Source organism: Paramisgurnus dabryanus, chromosome 14 (assembly GCF_030506205.2).
Source record: "Paramisgurnus dabryanus chromosome 14, PD_genome_1.1, whole genome shotgun sequence".
In the NCBI taxonomy this organism is placed as follows: Eukaryota; Metazoa; Chordata; class Actinopteri; order Cypriniformes; family Cobitidae; genus Paramisgurnus; species Paramisgurnus dabryanus.
In genome coordinates, this window is record NC_133350.1 from 12,650,654 (window position 1) to 12,677,886 (window position 27,233).

General features: G+C 37.9%; 2 protein-coding genes across 6 annotated transcripts; one reads left to right on the forward strand and one right to left on the reverse strand.

Annotated features, from left to right (window-relative positions):
• Positions 1-1,095: 1,095 nt before the first annotated feature.
• uts2b (urotensin 2, beta) lies at positions 1,096-3,227 on the forward strand. The gene is made up of 4 exons (XM_065259340.2): positions 1,096-1,527; positions 1,994-2,119; positions 2,893-2,936; positions 3,033-3,227. Exons 1-4 carry the CDS (start codon positions 1,422-1,424, stop codon positions 3,141-3,143), a joined length of 387 nt encoding a protein of 128 aa, XP_065115412.1. The 5' UTR covers positions 1,096-1,421; the 3' UTR covers positions 3,144-3,227.
• A 367-nt stretch (positions 3,228-3,594) lies between these two features.
• per3 (period circadian clock 3) lies at positions 3,595-26,195 on the reverse strand. Of its 5 annotated transcripts, none has more exons than XM_065259144.2 (23): positions 25,949-26,193; positions 22,303-22,807; positions 22,110-22,172; positions 21,610-21,767; positions 18,081-18,199; positions 16,719-16,920; positions 16,580-16,631; positions 16,358-16,497; positions 16,163-16,241; positions 15,967-16,073; positions 15,468-15,624; positions 15,267-15,375; positions 15,062-15,190; positions 14,866-14,974; positions 12,503-12,641; positions 11,565-11,701; positions 11,264-11,449; positions 10,906-11,166; positions 10,147-10,829; positions 9,287-9,479; positions 7,258-7,456; positions 6,722-6,872; positions 3,601-6,640 (listed from the first exon to the last, which is right to left on the reverse strand). In XM_065259144.2, the coding sequence occupies exons 2-23, from the start codon at positions 22,626-22,628 to the stop codon at positions 6,503-6,505; spliced, it is 3,837 nt and encodes a 1,278-aa protein (XP_065115216.1). In that variant the 5' UTR covers positions 22,629-22,807; positions 25,949-26,193; the 3' UTR covers positions 3,601-6,502. The 5 variants fall into 5 exon arrangements, 4 of the variants coding, with proteins under 4 accessions (XP_065115218.1, XP_065115216.1, XP_065115215.1 ...); XM_065259143.2 differs by having other exon boundaries at positions 3,602-6,640; positions 12,503-12,644; XM_065259145.2 differs by lacking the exons at positions 3,601-6,640; positions 6,722-6,872 and having other exon boundaries at positions 6,951-7,456; positions 12,503-12,644; positions 25,949-26,194.
• Between the last annotated feature and the right edge of the window lie 1,038 nt (positions 26,196-27,233).

A 27,233-nucleotide genomic window follows, 5' to 3' on the forward strand; every position in this document is an offset into this window, starting at 1 on the left:
CAAAAAAAATCTATATTTTCAGATCTGTCAGATGTTCTTATAATTTTGGCCACTATACTGTACATTCACTAAAACCACTATGACACCACTGCAAAGATGCATTAGAAAAATGAAGTTTGTTTTAAGTAAACCTCCATGCATTTCACATTTTGATATTTAATGCAATAACATTCAACATTATATTAAATATTCCACATATTTGTGTTTAAAAATACAAGAACACTGACACACCAAAAGACACATTTTCTAATTCATGTTTGAACTAAAATGGTTGACCGGATCAAACAATGAGTTGCTTTTTCTCAGACTGTGATTTATCACATTGTCTTCATGTGACAAGAATATGGGGGGGAGAGTCTGATACAGAGCATCAAACGCTCCTATCATAAATAAAGACTTTATAGGGTTTGACAAGAGGAAACCGAGACCCTTCCATGTTGTCAGGACCGGTCAGTAAATTGCTTTTTATTTACAAGGTGCAGATTTTCTAGTCTATTTTTACTTTACCAACATCAATGGTAAAGTCATTTACACATCTCTATGTCATAAAAGCAGACCAAAAAAGTGCCATTTTTATACTTAAAAAGAAAGTCACTACTAAAGGTTCTTCACAGCGATTGCAACAGAACCAAAGACCAAAAAAACATTTTTTGTATGGCATCATTTAGTGTGCATGTTGATGCTGGGATGCTGTGGGTTGTGCTATGTTGTTTCATACTATAGCAAAGCTCAAATTTCTGGGGTGTAGACATTGCTTGCGTCACCCTTCATACATCTATAGTAGAGACAGACAGAAGCATATGTTGTTTGCAAAGGCAGCAATTTGTCCATCACTCAAAGACAAGTAAATGAATTTGATGTGCAGGTCTGAGGCCAAAGTAGCTCTCACCTTATTTTCTTCACGCCATTAAAAATATTGGTGACACTTCTATCTGCCAATCTGTCCTGTTTTTGAGTCTCTTAAAATAGAAGCCACCGGGGTCATAGGATGAAACCTTTGAGTAACGGCTGCAAGATTCACGAGGAATAAATCTCAGCAGCCTCTTAAATAAATGAATTAAACGGGCAATTTGCCTGCCCGACTCCATCCCGCAAACTCGAACGCAAAGTGCTGTTTTCCCACCTGCGTTCTTTGGATTTATGAACTTGGCTGGATTACATTCAGGGCTGGTAAAAGACTGCGGCCTATCACTGACGCACAAAGTCTGCGTCTGGCTCTCATTTTTATTGATCCAGTCATCCATCCTCTCTGAATTTACAAGCACAGAACATGCAGAAGGCTGGACGGGGGTCCGTGATTAAGATTGGGAGACGTAACGTGGAGGTGCTATGACAGACATATAAAAGAAGGGGGTAGAAATGGGAAGGGTACTTTGAGACGAGACCTCCTGGCTGAAGACACACTTTGTGTACGTTTCGTCATGCTGTGTAAACTGAATTTGGTTTTTGCTGTTCTTCTTGCAGTTTTAGAGGTGCTGCTTGGACACCCGGTGGTACACACGGCAGATATGACCTACGGCAGGCCAGGTAAGAGCTTTCATCCGCTTCACAGACACACACATCCGCATAAATACAAGGTGGGGTGGTGTAGTTGTCAAAGAAAATTGACTGTAATGGACTGTAAATGAAAGCTTGTAGGGTTGAACCCATCAAGAAGAAATTCGTGAATGCAATTTTGTGCATGCACTCTTAAAAACAAAGCTCCAAGGGTTCATTGCAATGATGCCATAAAAGGAACCATTATTAGTTCTTCAAAAATTTTTAAGTCAAACTTTCTTTAAAAAACTATTTTTAAACATCCAAAGAACCATTTTGTTTCAAAATAGGTTCTAAAAAGTTATTAAAGAAATGTTTTGACTAAGCGTTTTTTCTATGGCATCGCTGTGAAGAACCCTTGTAGGCACCTTTAGTTTTAGGTGAACATACTGCACAAGACAAACGTATGATCCAGTAGCAGACTGTTGGTTGGTGTTGAGGTCTCTTTCTCTTGTAGTTCTTGTAGAAGATGAGCAGGTGGTCAGTCCTGAAGATTTGAGTTACTCTGAGCAGGCGTTTCTGTCCCAGGGGGCTGAGAGATTCGGCTACCCATCCATCATCACTGGAGACCTCGGCAGTGACGGTGAGATATTGTTTTATTGTTTTTTTAACATAAACAAAGCTCAATTACATGCTTTCCAACATTTCCTCTTTGGTCTTTGGTTTGGGATCTCAGAAACTGCAGACATGAAACATTGACTAGATGTACAGTATGGAACGTACATCTTAAAAATTAAGGTGCTACTAAAGGTTCTTCACAATGACACCATAGAAGAACCATTTTTGGTTCCTCTCAAAAAACATTCAGACAAATGTTTCTAAAAGAATGATTTCTTTCTTATCTTTAGTCGGTACAACCTTTTTGTTACTAAGAAGAACATTTTGTGAAACAGTAAGGTTCTTTATGGAACCATACAGAACAGAAATTAATCCACTCTTAAAAAAAAGATGTTTTACGATGCCATCAAAGAACCATTTTTGGTTGAATGGTTCCATAAAGAACCTTTAACATCCAAAAATCCTTTTTATTTTAGATTATAAAAATATATGAAAGATATTATTCTTCTATTTTATCGCTGTGAAAAACTTTTTAAGCACCTTTATTGTTAAGTGTAGGCCGTGTTTCTCCGGTAAATATAAACTATAAACTAATATAATAATGTTACGGCACTTCTGCTAGGTGATGTATCCGGCAGTGACTTATTTCAAACATTACCTTTTTCATGATTCATTTATCTTACAATGCAAATCTATTTATCCAGCAACTACAATATATAAAAATGTAAAATGATATCCGGAAAACTGTGTGTAACTCACTCTGTTTTGATAAATTCATCTTCATCATTTTCTCCACAGGTCTCCGAACAGCCGGATTCGTCCCCAGCCAAGCTGTAAAAGAGGTGAGTTAATGCAGAATAAAACAGATTTACCAAAACGCATAACATCGCTTGGTATTATAGATGTTTAATATTGATTGATTTTTATTTTTTTTTCAGGTTCTGTTGGAGAAGCCGTTGATGAATCCTCTGAGTCGTTTTCTTGGCAGTAGGAAGCAATACCACAAGAGAGGAAGCAATACAGAGTGTTTCTGGAAATACTGCGTCTGAAAACATCAAGAAACTCGAGCCCTTACGAAAAAGACACATACACGCACCTTCAGCTGCACAAAAGTAGTCTGATGCACTATTTGCAAAAACTCTTGTGTGTAGGATAAAAAGTATCTGTAAATAACTGCGCTTTAGCTCAGATGTAAATAAAGTAAAAATATGTTTGAAAAAGCTTTTTTGTCTGTTTAATATTTACATGCATTAAAGGGGACATTTCACAAGACTTTTTAAAAATGTCAAATAAATCTTTGGTGTCCCCAGAGTACGTGTGTGAAGTTTATTATAGCATGTTAAAATTGCAACTTTTTTTGGTGCGAGCAAAAATGTGACGTTTTTGGGTGTGTCCTTTAAAATTCAAATGAGCTTATTGTTGTGGGGCGGTATTATCCCCTTCTGACATCACAAGGGGAGCCAAATTTAAATTACCTATTTTTTGATTGGAGAGAATGGTTTACCCAAACTAAGTTCACATTTTCTAGGTTATAGAAGCACTGGGGACCCAATTATAGTCAGATTTTTATGATATCTCCTCTTTAAAACTATATTTCACAGTATCTCTTTAAGACTATTTTAGTATGCATTAGCATTGAGGAATATGCAGTTTATGTTTAACAACAAACAAATTCAAGTCACCGTGGTCTTTTATTCATAGTCATCATGTGGTGTCACAAATATTTCCCTGAATTCAAGACAAAATGGCTTTTTTTATACAAGTAAAATACATTATATGGTTATTTACATTTGCTTTCTTCTAAAAACTGTACAAAAATGTATTTTTGATAATAAACTGTACAAAACAGAAGTAATTTATTTTAGGGGACTGATGGTTCGGTAATCTGATCCCTGCGGGACATCACCTACTATTGATACAAAACTAGTTCTAGTTGTGACAAGTGAACACCACATGAACACACATCTCATGATGACATACACATCACTTCTGATACATACTGTACACCTTTTATGACATAACAGTTCAATAAATTAAAAGTATATCAAAAGAGAGGTCGGGGGTTTGGTGAGATTTACTGTACGGTGAACATGAAACATTTTTAATAACCTGTTCTGTAATGTATGAAGTGAAGAGTCACATTTCACCCCAGTATTAAAAATTAAACACATCGTCTCCTACCCTGAATTCTTTTTACTTTTTACTGTTATTCTTTTTAATCAACAAATTTTAATAGTCCCCAAAACAGGTTTCATTGCCCTTATGCAAAATATGAAGAGTTTAGATGCAAAACCCTCTAAGTGCATCTGACATGTTTTTTATTTTATATCAGGCACCTGTGTTTAGGTTTAGTAATTTTGCTTTAATGGCAATGAAAAAGTTATTAGTCAGTAATTGAAATGCCTAATTTTTACAAATGTTACTTACTTAAGTCATTTCATTGGTATTTAACAAATATGATTGTCTTTCGCTGCAAAACCCTCTAAGTGCATTCATGTTTTTTTGCAAAAACCTCCACTTCTTCGGACAAGAAATAATAAACAGTTGCAAAATCACTTGCCAAATGCAACTGGAAACATTGCAAATGATGAACGTAAGAATTCAAAAGGTATAAATGAAGAAACTGAAACACACATTAGGGATGCACATGGCTGCCACATTCATGTTGTATTCAGGTCCAAGTATGCAAATTTAAATGTGATCCACGGTTATTTCACATTCATCAGATTCTGCCAACAAACCAGTATTACTATATGGCCTGAGGTCAGAATGAAGCAGATTTGAAGGGAAAGTATTTAATAAACGTATATGAACATTTTGACAGAGGTGGCGTTTAGCGGCTTTTGCATCTGAGCTCTTCATATATTTTGTTATTTTTCTCTTTTGATTTTAAGGTGAAATATGAACTGGACACGTTCTCAACAGGTTTAGTAAAATTCATGTTATGCTTGCATCCACCAAAACTATTTTGAGTTTTACACCAGATCAATACATATCTCAGGTCACATATGTAGTAGAAAAATATGATTTGAACTTAAACTAATACTGACATTCAAATATTCACTTTAGATGGGAAACATTTTCTCAAGTGAAAGATTGTCATCACATCTTCAAGACAATTTTATATGAACTTTGAACTTTTGTTTTGTTTAAATGGGGGTGAAAACAAAAAATAGGTACATGCAAACAAAAAAAATCGAACACATTGTTTTCTATGAGTATACGCGCACCGGGCCGACAGGTGGCACCTGTCCAGCTACGACTCAGGAAGTTGCTCAAATCCCTGTCACGCCACAGAGTGCCACACTACAAAAAATGATTTTCAAGAAAAAAAATGTCTTAGTATTTTTGTCTTGCTTTCAGTAAAAATATCAAAAAATTCTTAAATTAAGATGCTTTTTCTTGATGAGCAAAACGACCCAAGACAAAAAGTCTAGTTTGTGCATAAAACAAGCAAAAAAATCTTGAACATTTTTCTTAAACACTAAATTCAAGAAAAATTCTTACCCCATTAGCACATTTTTTTGCTTGTTTTATGCACAAAATCACTTAAATTTAATATGTGTTGGTCTAAAAACTAGACTTATTTTCTTGGGTTGTTTTGCTTATTAAAAAAAGCATCTTAAATTTAAAAAAAAAATTGATATTTGTACTAAAAACAAGACAAAAATACTAAGATTTGTTTCTTGAAAATATTTTTTTTGCAGTGCACTCACATCGTTTAACATTAAATAACATCATATTTGTCCCAAATCATTAAAGATTAACATTGGCTGCTAACAAATATTTTGCATTTTGAAGTAGACGCTATCTAACTAAGCTCGCGTTATTTAATGTGCACTTCCGGTGTACGATGCCTCCGAGTTGTCCTAGTTGTCCAGTGTGCGACCCCCTTAAATTGAAAGAAGACCAACACAGGACTGAGATGAAGTTGTAAAATAAATATCAGTGAAACTGGGTACAAATGAGTTTTTGAGTTTATCTTGTGCATCTACAGATGCTTTTAGGTTTGGTGCTTAAATCTTGCCAGGCGGTAGACAAGGGCTCACTTCCCCACAGCCGATGAGATTTAGGCTTCAGTCGGTCGTAGAAACGCTGGAGAACACATTCATATAATACACTTAGGCATTTTTTTCTAGAAAAACAATAAAAAAGGCAAATTTCTAAAACACAGGGATGAATACGACATCAGTGCCAAATCACAGTCAGATCTTCACAGTTGTTGGGGTCTATAGTCTGCAAACAGTGGAGAAATGATGACTGCAGGTCACGTGAATGAAAACAGGACGTCTCCTGTGATGGTATATAATTTGTACCATCGCCTGGTTTATGTCTTTGGGCAGAATTATGACGTGGGTGACCGTTTGTCCATCAGGTCCAAAGATGATCAACTGTTTTGGTACTGCGATCAGGTATCTGTGCTGGTGTCCTGTGACAAGCATTCTCCCAGAGAGGGGCTGTCAGGCGTGGGAAGGTCTGGAGAGTCGCTTTGAAGAGCGAGTTCCTCTCCTGGTTCCATGGGAGAATTGGTACAACTCACACATCCCTAAAAATGATTAGATGGAGCATGTGTAAGAGTCGGCACATGACAGGAAGTTTATAAGTCTAAAACTTTAGCGTGCATTACCTGTGTGTCTATCTCCTGCGGGAGCGTGCGGTGCCGAATCCACGGATGAACCTCAACCAGCTCTTTCTTCTGTTCCTGGGTGAACCAGGGTTGCATGGGCTGCATCAGAAGCAGTTTTTCCCGATCCTCTTGCAGGACCTGCACCTGATCCCTGGAAGAACATCCGTACACAAAATATAAAACTCGCCGCAGCTTTTTGCATTTTGACACACACCATGGTTTTGAGTGAAACATCAAAGTACGACCAGCTCATCTATGCGAACCTGCCCTGGCCTCTATTTATAACCGCGGGTCTCATTGTGTACCGTCGCCTGAAATCACCTACCTCAGGGTAACACGGATGACAGTGAAATGAGACATTTAGCTTGATCAGAACTACCTCAGCGAAAGCCGGGCAGCACTCTCTTTCTCCTGTGGAAAGAGATGCTCAAAATGTCATGTTTCTCTCTGGTTCCTCAGAGGATTGAGCTGGAACCCCGGTTCAGAGAGATAGAGAAAGAAAGATGTTCTTTGGATCTGGGTGAGGGATCTGATACCTGGGGTTGATCTGATAGGTCATCATGACGGATTCTGGCGTTTGGTTGATCATGTTCCACAGTGGGTTGTCTTCCTGAAGAAGCGGATGTTTCTTGAAGGTCGTACGTTCTCTTTCCTGGACCTCCGCGGACTTCCGTGCTTTTCGCGACGTGTCTGATGAATCGTTGCTGGCGAAGTACTTGCTGCTGTTACTGCTGCCTGTGAAGCGGGAAAACGCTGGCGGTCAGTTTGATGACATCACAAGGACCAAGTTACATTTGATCAGAATTTGCATCATTGCATGTGGGAAGATTTCAGATAATAATATCTTTTGGTTGTTTTTGGCTTTATACAAAGATACAGATAAAGTTTATGGTTATGAACATGTTTGGAATGACATAAATGAAGAAAATACTAAATTTCATTTTTAGGGCTACGATTTCTTCTTTAAAACAATTACTGAAATATGATTACATGGGAGCAATACACTACCAGTCAAAAGTTTGGAAACACTGGAATGAAGTGTTGCTTATGATCAGATCTTTTAATCTGAAGGTGCAAGTTTGAATGTTTAAAAATACTTTTGTAGACTGAAATATAATTGCCATTATATTAACTCTTTCCAAGCCATTGACAAGTTACCTCGTCAATTAAGACAAAACATGTCCCTGCCCATTACGCTTTCTGACAAGTTTTTACGGTAATCTGTTATTTCGCTATTATATACTAGATGGCGCTCTTACCCAATTTATAAAAACCGAAGCAAAAACAAATTTTCAACATTTAAATCTCCGTGCATGATTTTATAACCATTCTGAATCTGATCTCTTAACAAAATTCCTTTACAAAAAGGAATAATTTCAGCTTTTTGCTCAAAATTAGGTATTTTTGAAGAAGCCTACCCATATTTGAGAGGTTCTAAAAAGAAAACAAATGAAGATTGGATAAAAAGTTTTTTCCCCCATTTTGTTTGTTTAAGGATGCCGAGAAATTAGTTAAATTTTAGAGGACTTTTATTTTGAATTGTTTTTAATGGACAATTTAGAGCAAATAATGACGAAAAAGTAGCCAATAAGAGCCCAGAATAGATACGAACTCCTTCAATACTATTTAAAAATCATTTCAAGGTCTCAAGGAGTTCAATTTCGCAAATTCTAGGGCTAGGCAAAGGGTGACTACATTGAAAATGATAAAGTATAATAGTTTTGATTTATTTTGGATGTTTTTAATCACAACTTAATTCCTATAGTTATATTTGTGTTACTTTATAGTTTTGATGAGCATACTATTATTCTAAAATGAGGAAAAAAAGATGAATGAGTGAACTTTTCAACTTTTGTAAGTAACGAAACTATAACCTTGGCTCGTAATCATAGAGGAACCATTTTAAGTGCCATATAGCACCGATGAAGTACCTGTGTACCCTGCAAAAAAAGGATTTTCAAGAAAACATTTTCTTAGAATTTTTGTCTTGTTTTCAGTAAAAATATCGAAAAATTCTTACATTAAGATGATGAGAAAAACGACCCAAGAAAATAAGTCTAGTTTTTAGACCAAAAATATCAAATTTAAGGGAAACAAACAAAAAATTGCCAATGGGGTAAGCAAAAAAAGCATTGGCAGATTTTTTTGCTTGTTTTATGCACAAAATCACTTAAATTTTATATATTTGGTCTAAAAACGAAACTTATTTTATTGGGTCGTTTTGCTCATCAAGAAAAACCATCTTAATTTAAATTTTTTTTTAGATATTTTTACTGAAAACAAGACAAAAATAATAAGATTTTGTTTTCTTGAAAATCATTTTTTGCAGTGTAGCACCTGTGTAGAACCATATTGTGCTATGTAGAACCATATGTGGTGCTATTTGACCCCTGTATGGTTCTTCATGGGTGCTATATAGCACTAAAAATGGTTCCTCTATGATTACTAGACAAGAACCACATTTAGTGCTATTTAGCACCGTTTGTTTTAACCCAAACCATATTCTTAACAAAAATATAGTATTTAAATGGTGGACATTTTTAATTGAGTGATTTTAAACAGCACCGGTATGGCTGGTGGAGGTTCCATTAGAACAGAGTCCGGATCCGGACCCCAAAGACCCTCCGGACTCTCCAGAGCCGCTGCCCGAGGCGTTGGATCCGGTTCCTGAGCGGGCGTCCTCCTGTAGGAGCTGGTCAAGCATTTCACTGGAGGTAGAATTAGCATCCTGGTTACCCGAATCACTGGGAGCATCGTCCTGTGTACAGAGACCTCATTCATTATTATAACACATTGACAAATAATTTATTTAAAAAAACAGGAAATATAAATAACATGCGAGATCTCCGACTGATATCTTGATTTGCCTTTTATTTTGAAAATTGACATTTTCTATAATGTATAAGTAGGCTGTATCAGATTTTGGGTACATTTACATGACAACAGTGTACAAAATTGGAAACGAGTTCCTGTGCATTTTTTATCACCATTTACACGAATCGGCAAAAATGACTAAAATGCTGCAATATGCATGCCAGGCCAGTAGTTGGCGATGTCACATGTTGTCTGGTACAGGTAATACGCCCGCATAATGTCATGAATTTTCACGAATTTGCGTTTACATGACGATTTTAAGAGTGCTATTTTCAACAACTAAACTGAAATTTGTTTGCAAAAGTTTTTTTATGCCTCCAAAAGGCACGGCATGTAAATAAATGGCCAATACAAATAAAACCGTCTAATGCAAACTTTTTTGAGTGTAGTGGTGGAGCTTCATTCTCGCTTTTTTCTAATAATTGTATATTTTGTACATTTCACCTACAATTCATACAAAATCGCTTACTTGGTGAAATAGTTGCGTTTTTTCTTAAGATCAAGTTGATTTAATGACAATGGTACCCACTGAACTAGCATTCCCGTCTCACCGCTTTGGCATGGTGCTCATGCAGACTCTCTGGACCGGTGGTGTTTTGTGGTTCTGAGGGTTTGGTCAACTCTTCCTGAAGCAGGTTGAGCTGGATCGGCGAGCTGGAGCGTGAGCTGGAAAAGAGAGCCGTGGGCTGTGCATCCAAGTCTTCACCAAACCAAGGTGTAGGTAACGAATCGACCTCTGGGTTGGTACCCTGAGGCCTTCCAACTCCTGTGGAGGAGAACCCTGCGAGATGCCCCTGCAATGGAGACCCCTGTGGCATGGGGGCACCGGGCGGGACGTAGCCGCCCATATTATAGGGGGGCTGGGGAACGAATCCGGGTCCCGCGACAGGCATACCCTGGGGATACATGCTAAAGTTGGGAGGGTAGGTGGGGTAGCCAGGGAGGAGGACAAACATAACAGGGTTCATGGGTTGGAGGTTCTGGACACCCTGGTCAGGTTGAACCATCATGGGCATCCCTGACTGCTGCGCGACCGTAAAGTATGGAGCCGTTTGCATGGGGGGCACAAAGCCGATGTTGGACGGCTGAATCTGAGATGACTCAGAGGAAGGCCACGAGGAATGCGGAGCTCCTGTGGGCCTGGGAAGTGACCAGAAGTTGCCCGGCTGTGAACCATAGCTGTCGGATGAGTCCTCTGGTTTGGGTCGCTTGTGTTTGTTTGGAGGTCGGACACCTGAACATGGAGAAAAATATGGTGATAGCAGTGCAAAAGGTAAATATCAAACGGTTTGAATAAATAATGCACACACCTCTGTGATGGGAGTGGGCCATGCTGCTGTTGTCCTGTTCGAGGTATGAGCTGTAGGGACTCTGCAGGATTCGATGTCGGAAACGATCCACAAACTGCTGCTCCTCTTTTTGGGTGTGGGCCGACAGCACCTCCTTCGTGAGTCCCACAACCAATAACTCCTCCTGAGCTGCTGAGGAGGTACTGGGGGTGGGGCGTGCAGGGGTGGGGGCGGAGTCTGTTGGCTCGCTCCCCATTGGAGCGTCTTCTAAGGCAGTGACTTCTGGAAAAAGTATGAGCGTTTTGTGAAATGTTCTTGTGCTGTCTTATATAAATGCGCTTATTACCTAATAAATATCTGTGGTGTAACTGGCACTCACCTGACTCGGGTTGTGGCACATGCACTATGGTGCTACTATAACTGCATTGACTGGTGACGGACACCACGCTCATGGCTTCTGTGGACAGCGTGATGTCCGTAAGCGGAGCGCCAACCACCGCACCTGCTGTGGCCGAACTCGCTGACACCTGACTGTCCAGCACTCCGCCGCCCTCGAGTGCAGTCTCTGTAACAAGAAGTCAGTATCATGGTCATAATCTGATTATTCCTTGTTCAGTTTTACTATGGATAGTTTCAGAATCGTGACCAGAGATGCAGAGAAGGACATGAATAGTTCTTACCATCAGTATTGGCAGGATCTTCATGTGCGGTTGCTGGTGGTTTATCTTCCTCAGACATGGAGGAAGATGAGGAGGTAGCTATTGACCGAGATTCACTCTTTCGTTTTAGAGCAGATGTGGTACAGCTCTCCAAATATCTGGAGGAAGATGGATAGAAAACACAATAAATACATTATTTTTTGGGCCATTTTTGTCTTTATTTAATAGACATTACGTAAGGAGAAGATAGGAAAGTACATTGTGGAGAGAGGGGTACAGGATCAGCAAAGGACCTGGAGATGGGATTCGAACTCAGGTCACCGAAAGTGCGTGTGCACCACTAAAACATAGGCTCCAACAACAATTTTCTTTTTAAAACAGAGGTCTTAAACCTTTTTTCAGGCCAGAGACCCCTTACATGAATAGAGAGGAGCAGCATTAACCCCTCAGTGCATGTAACAAATTAAGACTGGATTTATTATTTTTTATGATGGTTACATTACAATGTTATTAAAATACCGTCACTTGCGTTTTGAAGAGGAAAAAACATTTAAGTCGCAGTGGACTATACGTCTCAATCAATTTTTTAACTTAAATCTATATGTTGCAGTAGAGATCTGCACTACCAAAGGACCTATAAGACCCAAAGCAAAGAGTGTGGAGCGGGACAAAATTTCATGGGTGTGAGGGGGAGCGGGCGGCAGACTCATGTGTGAGTAAAAACATTTTATATTACAAAGATGAGCGGCAAAAGCAGGACATACTAATAAAATCTATGTATACCTGCAGGATTTTTGTGTGTGTAGTGGGACTAATCACAAATGTTGCATGCAGGAGCGGGACAAAAATAAATTGTTTTTGTGGGAGCGGGACAGAATCCTGAGGGAGCAGGAGGAGCGCGCAAGTCTCTATATTCAAGCTTTAAAATGTTTAGTTGTGACCCTGACATTGTTACTCACCTGATGATACTGTCCACACAGTTGATCTGCTGGTAGGAAGGAATGTGCGGTTGTTTTCTGGCCTCCTGTAAAGACTGCTTTAGATGATCTCTGATTCCCAAACTCGGACTGCTGTTGGGCAGACCGCTACCTCTTGACACTGCTGAAAACACATACTGGGTTATCAAACACAGCTCAACATAATCTGCTTGTCCTTTTCTGAATAAGTCCGAGTTTAGGTGACTAATATGCACGATTTTTCCAGTAAAATATTCAAAAACTACCACATTTTTATATATTTTGTTCATGTGTACATAAAGTTTTAAATAAGAGAATTCGCAGTTTTAAAAATGATGTCAAGAGCGTCACGTCTGGTTTATCCTCGGTTTTTGCTTTTGTTGCCATAGAAATCATAGGTGTGTTCGACTTAATGTGTCACTGCGCAGACCGATCGGCCAATTACATCAAAGTATCACGAGAGTAAATCAAAAGCAGTACCCTCCCGATATGACGTCATACGCTGATCAACCTACGCAGTGGCGTATGCGAAAATAGTAACGTCACTTTAATTTAATCCTTATTTCAATACATCATCCATAAACATAATTTGTGAGTCCTGTCGGATCGATTCCCGTCGACTTTAAAAATGAAAACTACAACTCCCATCGTTACACGCATCAAAATTTAGCGAATAGTGGTGAAAATGAATTTTTTTTAAGTTATATTTTTTGGCCATTTTGGCATTTATTTTAACAGTGAGTGAGGAGAGAACAGAAAGGTACAAGGAGGAGAGAGAAGGGTATGGGATCGGCCAATGACCATGAGCCGGGAATCAAACTCGGGTCACCAAATGTGTCTGAGTGCTGCCCACTACACCATTGGCACCATTGACAAAAATGACTTATTGTGTCTTTAACAGAATGAAAGGTTTATGATTTATGCTCGAAATATGTTGCCGTATGCCTGGCGGTTTCAGCCGCCTTTTAAAGCTTTGGTGTACATACGCCCCCTTCACTGCAAAAAATTATTTTCAAGAAACCATTTTCTTTGTATTTTTGTCTTGTTTTCAGTAAAAAATATCTAAAAATTCTTAAATTAAGATGCTTTTTCTTGATGAGCAAAATGACACAAAAAATAAATCTAGTTTTTAGACCAAAAATATCAAATTGAAGTGATTTTGTGCATAAAACAAGCGAAAAAAAATCTGCCAATGAGGTAAGCAAGTACATTTTTTTCGTGAATTTAGTGTTTAAGAAAAATGTTCAAGATTTTTTACTTGCACCATTGGCAGATTTTTTTTCTTGTTTTATGCACAAAATCACTTAAATTTGATATTTTTGGTCTAAAAACTAGACTTATTTTCTTGGGTCATTTTGCTTATCAAGAAAAAGCATCTTAATTTAATAATTTTTAGGTATTTTTACTGAAAACAAGACAAAAATACAAAGAATTTTTTTTCTAGAAAATAATTTTTTGCAGTGTAATTGAAGAAAACTTTCCTTACCCCACTGGCAGATTTTGTTGCTTGTTTTATGCACATAATTGTACTTTTTGTCTAAAAAAAAAAAGTTATTTTCAAGAAAAGTTTCTTAGTATTTTTGTCTTGTTTTTAATAAAAATACCTAAAAATTCTAAAATTTAAGATGCATTTTCTTGATAAGCAAAATTACCATTTTAGAAAATAAGTCTAGTTTTTAGACCAAAAATATCAAATGTAAGTGATTTTGTGCATAAAACAAGCAAAACAAATCTGCCAATGAGATAAGCTAATTGTTCTGAATTTTTCTTGAATTTAGTGTTTAAGAAAAATTTTCAATTTTTTTTGCTTATCCCATTGACAGATTTTTTTGCTTGTTTAATCCACAAATCACAAAAAATATTTTTTTTTCTTAAAACTAGACTTATTTTCTTAGGTTATTTTGCTCATCAAGAAAATGCATCTTCATTTAAGATATTTTTTTTTAGATATTTTTTACTGAAAACAAGACAAAAACACCAAGTAAGAAAGTTATTTTTTGCAGTATAGTTTTTGCAATGCAAAAAATGATTTTCAAGAAAACAATTTCTTAGTATTTTTGTCTTGTTTCAGTAAAAATATCTAAAAATCTGCCAATTTTTCTTGAATTTAGTGTCTAGTGATTTTTTGCTTACCCCATTGGCAGATTATTTTTAGCTTGTTTTATGCACAAAATCACTTTAATTTGATATTTTTTTGTCTAAAAACTACACGTTTTTTCTTGGGTCGTTTTGCTCATCAAGAAAAAGCATCTTCATTTTAGAATTTTTGATATTTTTACTGAAACAAGAGTAAAAAAAATTTTTCTTAAATTTTTTTTTGCAGTGAAGCATGTATAAAGAAAGTGTTTTGAAATCCATATGCACACCTGCGGTGGCTGGTTGAAGTGGTGTTAGTTTCCGTCTGGAGTCGAGAAACGCTTGCTGACCCCAGTTCTTCACTTTATTGACATCAGCACATATCTGTTGCAATGTCATCTAAAAAACAAACAAACCCACAAATCCATCAAAATACCCCAAAATTAGTACATCCACAAAAGTTTTATGAACAAGCGTTTGTCGTACTGGTTCTCGGTGTGAATCCTCCCAGAGGTTCCCATTACTGTCACTGGATGACGCCACACTGATGTAATGCTCATGAGAGCCATTACTGCCCAAACTTCCATAGCCACTCGAACCATTGTTATGAACAGGCTAAACATAAGAAGACACAATCATTAGTTTAATCACATCCGTGTTACATCCGTTGTGGGTTTGTACGATCTCTTACCTGCAGGAAGAGCTTGTAGATCATAGCCTGAAGCTCTTTGACCTCCTCACACATGACCGCCTGTTCAGCTTTATCCCTCGCAGCAAAAACATCCTCATTCAACGGTCCACTGCAGTGAAGATACATACAAACCAGTTTTATGTTGTACATGTTTGCATAAACCAACGTAAAGGACACGAACAGTCTTGAGGTGTTGCTTACGTGTGAACTTTGTGTCTGCCGATGATGAAGGCCACCTTGCGGCTCCAAGGGTTAATAAAACTAGACCAGCTGGAGTCCAAAGTAACGTAGTCTCCATTCTGACAGCGGAAACGTATGGGCGAATGCTCAAACGGAGGCTGACCCGCGTACTTCAGGACTGAGGAAAAGTCAAGATTCAATTTAGGGGATTTCATTTCATTGATGCATAACGATTAATCGCGATTAATCTAAGGCAGAATAAACGTTTTTGTTTAAATCATATACATGTGAGAAATATGAAAAATAATTATGTTTATATAAATATGCACACATGCATGTGAGTGTATTTATATATACATAATTATTATTCATAGTTCACACACATACTGTATATGATGTAAACAAAAACTTTTATTCTGCTATAGATTAATCGCGATTAATCGTTATGCATCCCTACATTGAATCGTTTCCTGGACAGAGACTTCACTGAGAATAGAAGAGAAGAAAATATTGTATGTACTTTTGCGGTGCATGGCCAGCATCAGCAGACGATCATCCGGATGCAAACAGGTCAGCATTGAGGTACCAATCAGATCCTGAGGAAGATAACCGAGCAACGGCACCGCACTGCACACACAAACACATAAGCATGTATATCACCAACTAACAATAGAAAATCTTTTATTGCTTAAACTTTTTTTTTTTAAATGACTCACCGGTCATCCACTTCTAAAAATATACAACCAGGGGAGTGTGTTGTGCTAAATATCCGCTTGTCCATAGGAATGCGTGGGGCTGAAGACAAACAACAAGAAACTTAAAATCTATTTCTTAAAGTGCCACGGTGCAAACAATAAAACAAACTGTATAGCATACTGTACTTCAAACTATACAGGATGGGAAACACTAACCCTCATATCCTGAGATGATGCGTTCAGCCAGGGCCAGACAGCACGGTTCTGGTTCTCCACTCGACCCTTGGACTTTCAGCAGGTATGGCGTGATGCGAAACGGACTGTAGCGCATCTCTCCATCTCTGTCCTTCCCTCCTCTGAACAAACAAACAAACAATAATATTAACCTCAGGTATACAGACATAGCAGTGCACAGGTGATGCTAAGAAACGCACTGACCTGATTCGACAGAAGAAAGATTTGACCTGGGCGCATTCAAACAAAACTGCCACTGCAGAGAAAGACAGATCACAAATGTAAACGTAAAGGTTTAACAACCAATAACATCAAAAGAATGCAACAAACTCGAGGGACTCACCGCTGTCCGTGCCCACGTGCCAGGGCGGCAGACGTGGCTGCGCGGTGTGCGAGTAAAACACGTTGACGTCCTGGTGATACAGCAGCTCCACAAACCTTGCAGATTCCAGAAACTTGCGCTTGCAGTGCAGCACGCTGGACGCCTGTTCTGACGCGTAAACAACCTTACCGGTAGTCAAAGAGAAAACCACCACAAATGTGTCCTGTGAACACCAGAGAACCGTTAGTGAAGATGACCCCAAAATGAAAATGAGCCCATATTTTATTCACGCTCAAGCCAACCTATGTGTATATGGTTTTGTATTTCAGTTGAACACAGTTATGGTGCGTTCACACCAGACGCGAATGAAACGTTAAGCGCGAGTGATTTACATGTTAAGCAAAGACGCGACAGACATCCTGCTGTGCTATTCGCACAAATGACGCAGCGTGAATTTAGCATGCACGAATCGCGCGAGTTGAGAAATCTGAACTTTGATGGATATTCACGCCATGTTAAATTGACGAGATTATGATGTAGTGAGCATAGTAGTGACAAGCTAGCTAAAGCTAATTTCATGTGCGAATAATGCAAATTTCACTCGCAAAGACACAAATTTTACGGGCGAATGACGCGAATGACGCAAATGTCACGTGCGAATGACGAAAATTTCATGCGTGAATGACAAAAATGTCATGCCCAAATGACGCAAATTTCACGCGCGAATGACGTAAATTTCACGTGCTAATGATGTAAATTTCAGGTGCTAACGACGCAAATTTCACGCGCGAATGACGCAAATTTCATGCGCGAATGACGCAACTTAACTCAAAATGTTTAAGTGCCAGACTAAGTGCGAATACCACAATTTATTCGCTTCATTCACCTCTGGTGTCAATGCACAGTTAAAGTTATTTTAAATAATATCCTGCCTCTTTCCAGCTTTATAATGGCATTAGATAGTCCCCCATTTTTAAAGCTCCTAAAAGCACACCCATCCATCAAAAACTAATCCATACAGTTAATAAGTGTCTTCTGAGGTAAAGTGATGGGTTTTTGTAAAAACTCATGAAGTTTGAAATATAAACTTTTCATTACAAAACCCATGGCTTCACCTCAGAAGACATTTAATAACTGTATGGGGATTAGTTTTTGATTACCTTTTGGAGTTTTAAAAAACTATACAGTGTCATTATAAAGCTGAAAATAGCCAGGATAATATTTAATATAGCTCCAACTGTGTTTGGGTGAAAGAAGAAAGTCATATAAACCTATGACGGTTTAAGGGTGATTTAAATATCGGCTAATTTTTTTAATTAGCAATTGAGCAACAGACTGATGGTGCTCTTTAAGGGCATCAAAGTAAAGGCAGCAGGTATGTACCGCGTTTTTCAGGGTGTGTTCTGATGTGATCCTCTCCATCTCCTCTAGTGTGCACACAGCCGCGTCTCGCCTCTCCTCCACACCACGGCTCATCAGTAAGTTGTAGTACTCGCTGTTTGCTGCAGGAGGCAGTAAAGAGAACAGAACCGACTGAGCATGTGACCGTACCAGACACTGTTTGGACAAAACAACAGATGAGCTGATTCACAAATGCATTAAATCATAGAGAGACTACTATTTTCTAATGTCCAAAGAAAGACATTTATAGAAATCCAAGTTGAGAAATAGTTGAAACTATTAAAACTAATCTGCAGAGATTTACAGAAGCAAATCTAAGGCAGAATTGGAGGTTGGCTCATTTATATGTGAAAACCTGAAACTTAGCCAGGCAGAAATGTGTGATGTAGGTACACATTTTGTATAGTTGCTGTCTGATAAAATCATTCAAATAAGCCATTTTTAATGTGCTATACCTTTTCCACATGTAAGCTATTGTATGGATGTTGTGGTTTGTATTTAATCTTTCTCTGACTGATTTTGTGATCAAGAAAAGTGAACTAAAGCATCCAACAAAAAATCTTAATGTTCAAAACAGTCGGAAAAGTAAAGTTTGAGCCTACAGCCAAAAGCAGAGTCAGAACACAGCATTCCAGTGGTATTGAATGTCAGAATTATTCAACAATATGACGCACAGGATGACATCATCCAGAAAACTTCGGCACCTGCCGACGTCTCCTCAAAAGAGCTTTACATTAAAAATACATTTAATACAGTAATAACAAAACAAGAGGAAATAGACATGTGCACGCAAGTAAACACAGATCCAGAAGGGTTTTTACTACGTGTGAGTGATTGGTGAATCGGATCCGCCCATCCTGCAGAAAGTGTTATATAACCAAATACTTTCTACTGTAGATCTTAATCTGACTCTCTAATGCCATTCACTACATCAACCTATCGCTTTGAGTTCATGTGCAAAACTAATTTTATGGTTGAATTGGCGGTGGTTTGGCTGCACAACTAGCTGACAAGTCAGTCCAAAGGAACCCTTGTACATTAGGCTGATAGGGGTTAAGGATAAAAATGAAAGTTTAAAGGATTACTCCACTTTGATAAAAAAAATCCTAATAATTTACTCCCAAGTCATCCAAGATGTTTATATCTTTCTTTCTTCAGTCGAAAAGAAATTAAGTTTTTTGGGAAAAACATTCCAGGATTTTTCTCCATATAGTGGACTTTTTTAACGGTTTGCAGTTTCAATGCGGCTTCAAAGGGCTCTAAACGATCCCAGACAAGGCATAAGCGTCTTATCTAGCGAACAATCTTCATTTTCGGCAAAAAAAAATTTTTTTTACTTTTACACCACAACTTCTCGTCTTGCACTAGCCATGTGACGTGCAAGCGCGACCTTATAATTACAGAATAACGTTGACATGTCATGCGTTACATATGTGAAACGCACACTTACGAACCAATTTAAACAATAAACTGACACAAAGACATTAATTTGTATCATTCCACATACTAAAACGTTGGAACTAAAGTCCACTATATGGAGAAAAATCTGGAAATGTTTTCCTCAAAAAAATAAATAAATAAAAAACGTAATTTCAGGGTTGCTGCAGGTTTCACCAAGTCAAATTTAAGACTTTTTAAAGACCATTATGAGTGAAATTTAAGACCAACGTGACATGATCTCAGAAATTCTCAAAATATTATATCTTTTTTTTTTGACAAATAAAATCCACTAATATGGGAAGATCAGTATGGTCAGCTGCTGATATGTGCCTTGTTAACATGTTTTACACTTTCTCCACCCACACGTTATATGCATAAATATGCACTATACCGCAATCGCATTTATTTGCCTCTCTAATTACACAATAATTGAATGAAAATTAAATTTACCATTAAAAGGCTGTTCGTGGTTTGTTGTGTGTTGTTAACAAGGCCGTTTCTAAATCCGAAGGCTGTAGCCTCCAGAGTTCGCATTTGTAGGCTGCATATGTCATCAAGATTAGCAGATTAAAGTCAAGGGAGTAAACGCGCATGGAGCAGTGAGGTAAACAAAAGCTTTCTAAGTGAAAACTGTGTAACACTAAAGTTGACTCGTTGTTGCTGGTTCGGGACTCGACGGTCTGACTGTTTAAGTTGATTTTCAATAAAGCAGTGTTGATTTTTTCACTTCTGGGGCCTCTGTTTCAGCCATGGGTTAGTTGGTTAAATTAACACAAAAAAGATTTTTTCTTATACAAAACTGCATTTAAGGTTTTATTTCTCGCCAAACCTACAGTTTACAGTCAGATCACAACACCTGAAATATAGCTTATGGCATGAATTGCATGGATTATAATAGCCTACATTTGTATCCGCTTTAAAAAATAATGATTAAAAACTTTATTGAAGTGCGATTCAGTGACGCGAGAAGTGCAGAAGTTTTCTTTTTAGAGGCCCACTCATCAAACACTTTCTTCCTCCGTCACTGATTAATTCTACAGCGTTTTAAATTACTATTTTATTTTTTTGCGGACAACGCTTTTCGGGAATAAACGGAGGTAAGAAATTTAAGACTTGGGTTAATTAAATTTAAGACCTAGGATGAAAATCTGGTCTTTTTATGGCCTTAAATTTAACTTTCTGAATTTTAGACTTTTTAAGACCCCGTGGGAACCCTGAATTTTTTTTTCGACTGAAGAAAAAAAGACATAAACATCTTAATTTTAACATCTTAAACAATAAATGATCAGGATTTTTTAAATGAAAGTGGAGCATTCCTTTAAAGGGGACATACCATCAAAATCCGACTTTTTCCATGTTTAAGTGCTATAATTGGATCCCCAGTGCTTAGTTTTTTAAACTATTATCTGCAAGCATGTGAAAAAATAAGTAATTGAAATTTGGCTCCCTTGTGATGTCAGAAGGTGATCTTATTATAATAATACCGCCCCTTAATCTGCACTATCCAACCACAGCACTGCCATTCAGTGCAGAGATCAGCTCATTTGCAATTAAAATAAATTATCTTTACGGTATTTTGAACTAAATTTTCACATACTTACTCTGGAGACACCAAAGATTTATTTTACATCTTAAAAAGTCTTGTAAAATGTCCCCTACCTAAAATGAACCTTGGAGTTCTTCGGGTTACGATCCAAACATAGAGGAGGGAATGGGAAAAAAAACGGGTCAAAACTGGAATGTTTTAAAATCAGAGGACAAGAAGGACAGCCTGGATATCCCAAGGAACATTAGGGACACCCTGGATGGGGTTAGGAAAAGGAGGAATTTAAATGTCCAAGATGGCTTCGAGTTGTGGAGGGTTTTCCACCTTATGATGGTTAGGGTGCAACGCAACGCAGCTTTTTGAATTATGGACTATTTTTTTTACTTGAAATGCAGATATTACAGGAAAAATAAAAAAAACAGTCAACTTTACTCACTGACTAGTGGGTTAATGGACCGACTAGTCCACCATTATTACCCATCACCTTTTGAATTGCTGTGTACACTACTGTGTGTGTGTGTTTACCTTGGACTTGTTTGACGCAGTTTAGTGCATAGTGCAGAGCTTCGACAGTACTGGGTTTACTGCGCATCCTTTTCTCAGACGGCAGACGCTTCTTCATCTCCTGGACCGTCTGCATCATCTCTCTGTGCGTCTGCTCACGGCCGTGTTCTGTCTGCTCACTGCACATGCACATAAACACATGTATGACTTCATATCTTCTTTACATTCACATTAACAGAAGACTATAGACTAATGCACATTTCTGAATCTTTTTATATGAAGTGAGTGAGGGTTTGCTTCTCTTTTTCATTTTTACATTTATTGATGTATTGGGCAGATGCTTTTATCCAAAGTGACTTACAGTGCATTCAAGCTATACATTATATTAACATCTTTCTTCTCTGAGGATTGAACCCATGATCTTTGTTGGTATATATAATACACATATATATAAGAATACCTAATTGGTCATCTAAAATTGATTAAATGAAATATCAAAGCAAGTGATGGTGTTAGTTTACCTGCACTCTGTATGATGAGAGCTGTGGTAACTGGATGAAGAGGAACCAGTAGCAGATTTTGAGCTGAAGTTAAAGGAGTCCAGGTTAGTTTAGTCCTTACAAACCTGATCTATAATGTCAGTTATTACCATTAGGAGAAAAAAATTCCTGTTTCGTAAATCCAGTGGACCTGCACTAGACAATCTGTGCATACCTCTTAGTGCTCCCTGATCCCGTGGTGCTTCCGGGGCTGCAATTGGCCGAGGATGAGCGATGATGCCGCGATCCATTCATGCTGTCATTACAACTGCTGGAGTCATGACCGCTGTTCATATCCACATCGTCCTGCACCTGCTCCCCTCCTGAACGTCTGCCTCCGCTCTCCCCGCGCCGCTCCTCGCCATCCTCCTCTCCTGAGCCGGGTCCACTGGTACTCGGGTCCTGCCCGATGTTAGTTTGGTCCGCTTGCCCTGTCTGCTTGCTGGAGCCTGGAGAAGAGTTTTCCTCTTCTCCATCGGGAAAGCCGTCTTCTTCTGGCATTCCCCCACGTGCTGTCCTCTATTGACCCTGCGCTCCTAAATCTAGATGCTCCTCCGGTTTGGTCCACATTAACAATGTTTATCTAAAGCAGAATCCATGCGTATCATGTTACCTTTTTTTAGGATAAATCTGAACGGGAATTACGTACAGTTTTCCATGGCGATGGAGTTTGCAGAGCACTGCAAGAGAAACACAAAAATATTAAAAACATAATGTCGAAAAAAAAAAGTACTTTTTGAAGAATTCAAATACTTAATAATGAAAAATAAGTCATGTCTGTTATAGGGTTAAGCGATGTTGATCAAAATTCATATCTCTCTGTAATTATGTGATGCATCAAACACACACGCAAAACTCCGCTGCTACCCTGGATAATAAACTATATCCATTGTTTCCATAAGGCTGACTTTCTTCTAATACATCCAAAAACACACTTCTTCATTCATGCCATTGTTGAGTTTTGAAATTAAACAAAGCTGTGTCGCGTGATGTGATGTTTGCAAGTTGTAGCGTCTCCCGCTGATTGATGGGTGGGCGGGGTTTTCTGGGGGAAAGAAATGATACGTATAGAAAACCCCTGAAACGTCAGCTGAACCTGTAATCGAAAAAAACTTTCCGAAACTTGTACGAACCCTGGCGAAGTGAATTTGGCACAGAAATACTCTGTAACACGACCAACTGCTTATTTGACCCTTTGCCTAGGTTAAGCATGAGGAAACAACTCTATAACTGTGTTAATAAGTCAGAATGCTTGAAATGCCATTGAACCACCCCTTTAAGCACTTAAAACCTGCAAACCAGCTTAGGCTTTCAGTTTGGCAGCACTGGTCTGCTAACCGATACAATAATAAACAAAAACATTTGATTCTGGCACACAGTACAACATGCCCGAGTGTGAATATCATCATATCACTTTTCATGCTTAAAAACATAACAACAGGCTGATGGTATCATCCAAAGGAAGAAAAACAGCAATGACTCAAAGCGTATTACATAACCGTCTGACTCTATTCAGCAAGCTGAATGTATACGTGTATGTGTACGTGTGCGTGAATCAGGAAGATCAGACTTTTTCAACATCTTACATAATCAGTTCTCCTGTCAATAGGTCCTGATGGTTAAAAAAAACATACTTGTTGACGTCTTATACTTAATTCATTTAGCAGGTGCGTGCACCAACCACTTTCAGATCAGATTTCTACATGTTGTTGTGAGTGCTGTTGTGAGTGCAAAACGTGCAACCACAATTTTAAGGTGATGTGGCTGCTGTTATGCTGTTGCTAAGGTGAGTGCTTTTGGGGTTAAAGTATTACAGTATGTGGTTGCTAAGATGTTAAGAATGCATTGCTGGATGGTTGCTGGCATGTTGCTAAATGTTCACTAGTTTCCATTTAAAAGTCCCACAACGGTGAATGAAAGACTGATGCATAACACACACAAAAGAAAAAGTCATCTGCTTGGTTGAATTCCACGGGATTTCCATAAGACCCAGTGACATCAACTTTAACCATTCCTAAACATGAACAAAACAACTGTGATTGGTTGTTTACATGTCTTACTTACTGGGCCGTCATTGGCCAATGAAAGTCGCTATGTTTCTTCAGCTGTCAGTATTAAAATCTGGCTACTTTTGCAAACACACACAGGTGGGATACTATTTAAATCCAGTTGTGATTGTTGCCTTGTTACATTGGATTTCCCAAAAATAAACCTAAAGATCAGGTCACATCTGCGCATACTAGGGTAAAGACCCGGCTGCGTAAATCCTGTCTGTTCTTAATATAGGTACTACAGAGCAGCAGTAGGTCAGGTTATAAATCTTTAAAGGTATAGTTCACCCAAAAATAAATCTTCTGTATGAGTTTCTTTCTGCAGTTGAGTACTGAAGAAGATATTTTGATAAATGATGGTAAGCACACACTTGTTGGTACTGACTGACTTTTGTAGTAGGAAAAACAAATACTACGAATGTCAATAACTCAACTCTAACCGACATGTAAAGCAACCAGTCACAGTTTGTTTTGTTCATGTTTAGATAAATCATCACGTGTCTTCTGGTTTCAATGAACAGACAAAGTGAAACTATTGAATTATGTGAATTATACACATCCTATATCATCAACTGGATCATCTGATGTTGGCAAATAACTCAATGTAAAGTGAGAACATTCAACAGCTTTGTGTTGTTTAGTTCTCATAAATCAAACACTGTTTCCTGCTGTATGATGTAATAAGTGTTTACATACATGTGACAAGAACTCATGTGATTTTTTTTGTTGTTGTATCGCAACTCTTAAAAAACGAAAGCTTATATAGACTCAATACGTTTTTATGGGATGACAGTGTTGATCAGATCTCCCACTTTCCAATAAGATCTTCAACAAAATAAAGTTTGTATCACACTGGCCTACAAGCAAGTTTTACTGTCTGTATGCAAGCACTGACACACAGCAATATCTAGCAGATGACATATTTTAGAGAAGAGCAAAACTACAATAATTATTATTCACTACTGGAAAAGCACTATTTTAAAACCATCTCATATTTCCGACTGAATAATGTTTCTGTTTTTCATATAGGAACCCTGTTTGATATAGACATTATTACATACATACTGCAAACAGGTGGTTAGTCACAAAACAAGATCCCATAATAAACACTAAACTTCTAAGTGCTTATGAATGATTTTGAGAAAGGAATGAAACCATGCTGATTTAAAAATGCACTAATTTTGGACAAACATAACATGATAATAAAGCATCCTAACATTCAGCCATAATGTAGCCTAATATCTCTTGGATTTAAATGTTGTTATTATAAAATAATTGTAATATGCTTTTCTTATGTTTATTTTAAATTTTGTATCACTGTTATTTTATTATAGCAGTGATATGACTGTTTTCCTGTTCATGTTTGTACTTTCATTTAATTATGCAATAAAACAAGCATAACTCATGTAACATCCGCACACACGAGCCAATGTTACCTTGTGTCACTAACGCGCATGCACATGCACGGACACGAGTCTGCGGAGACAAAGATGCGTCCTTAAATCACCCTAAAGAACCCATGTATCTTACATACAACGTTCAATATTACACATATGCAACTACAAATGTATAAATAAATACATACATAAATAATAACAACAACATTATAAACATAAGTTAGATGGGCGGTACGGAAGCGCTGATTACCATTCATAAGGCGTGAAATTTAAAAAACAAACACACAAACACTCCAACAAACCATTTTATATTTAATGGATCACAGGTGCATGTGATACAGAGCATTATGAATGTAATTTAAGTGTAATATACCTTCATTCACAGCAGTGAGATAGATTAGAAGTTCATAAGCTCTTCATGCGTTCGTGAACTTCTTCCTGTGTTTCTTGTTTTTTTAAACCTCCACTGAAGATCATAACAATATTATATCCACAGTTCCAGTCTTAAAAACAATATACGGTGTTTTTTTAATTCATGTTAATGTTCGAAATCACTTGCTCCAGTTTCGCATGTGTCCCTCCATTATTCCGCCGGAGCGCAACACATCATTCCAACGTGAGCTCGGCTGGACGGAGCCACGCCCACTCGATGCCCATTGGCGAGTTTCCGCCCATCGACGCGCTCTGATTGGTCGATGCGCGGCCAATGTTGTTGCTGCTGCTGAACTCACGTGTATCCCCATGTTACACAACGGCTCGATGAAAACAATGGCTTAACGGTGGTGGCCGCGAGTTTTAACGACGTGTTTTAACGTTTATTTAGGAAGGGATTTGGGTGTCACTGTTCGTAGGCATGTATGCATGCATTTTGGCCTTTGATAAATGTGTGTTTAAACAAATATTTGAATTTCGTAAGCCGCTTACGGTGGTGAGTGACGCCATGCGTTACGTCATTGGCCGGGGTGCGAAAGTAGATCAGGAGGTGAATCGCTGTAAGTGATGTCTGGGTTGTTCAGACTCGTTTAATTGGAGCGCAAGGCTGTCTGGAAGTTTTTCCTGTATGTCTAAAGTACAAAAGAGGTCTTTAAAATGAGATCTCACATAAAAAATGCTGTAGTAAACTATAGTAACATTTCTAGGTATTCCTGTGGTGTTTCTGAACCTTTCCTAAGTTAATATTTAAGTATGCTACAGTGTTTACTATAGTTTATCAATTCACAATAGTTAATAATACTGAATAACATAGTATACACATTAATAGAGTATTACTATAATGTACTACAAAATACTAAAATAAATCAAGTATACCACAGTTTATTCATATGGGTAAATGCATAAGTTAAAAAAGTGCAAAATATTTGCATTGTGCAAATGATTTATCGATAAAGTGTTTACTAGTTAAAATCTCCCTAATATGATGATGCAATTATTTTTAATATTGTTTTCATATATGTTATGAGAATAACTTTGATCCTAACGTAGCCCTACAAGAAAATCTGGCTTTTCAGAAATGTTTCAGCCAGGACAACTCTTTAAAATCAGATTCACTGGCTGTAAATATTGGACCGTAAGAGGTGTTTATCTGTTTTGTGAAGAATGAAAAGGCTTAAAGAAAAATGCTATGCAAAAGACAGCCAATATGCATGAAAGCCAGCTAA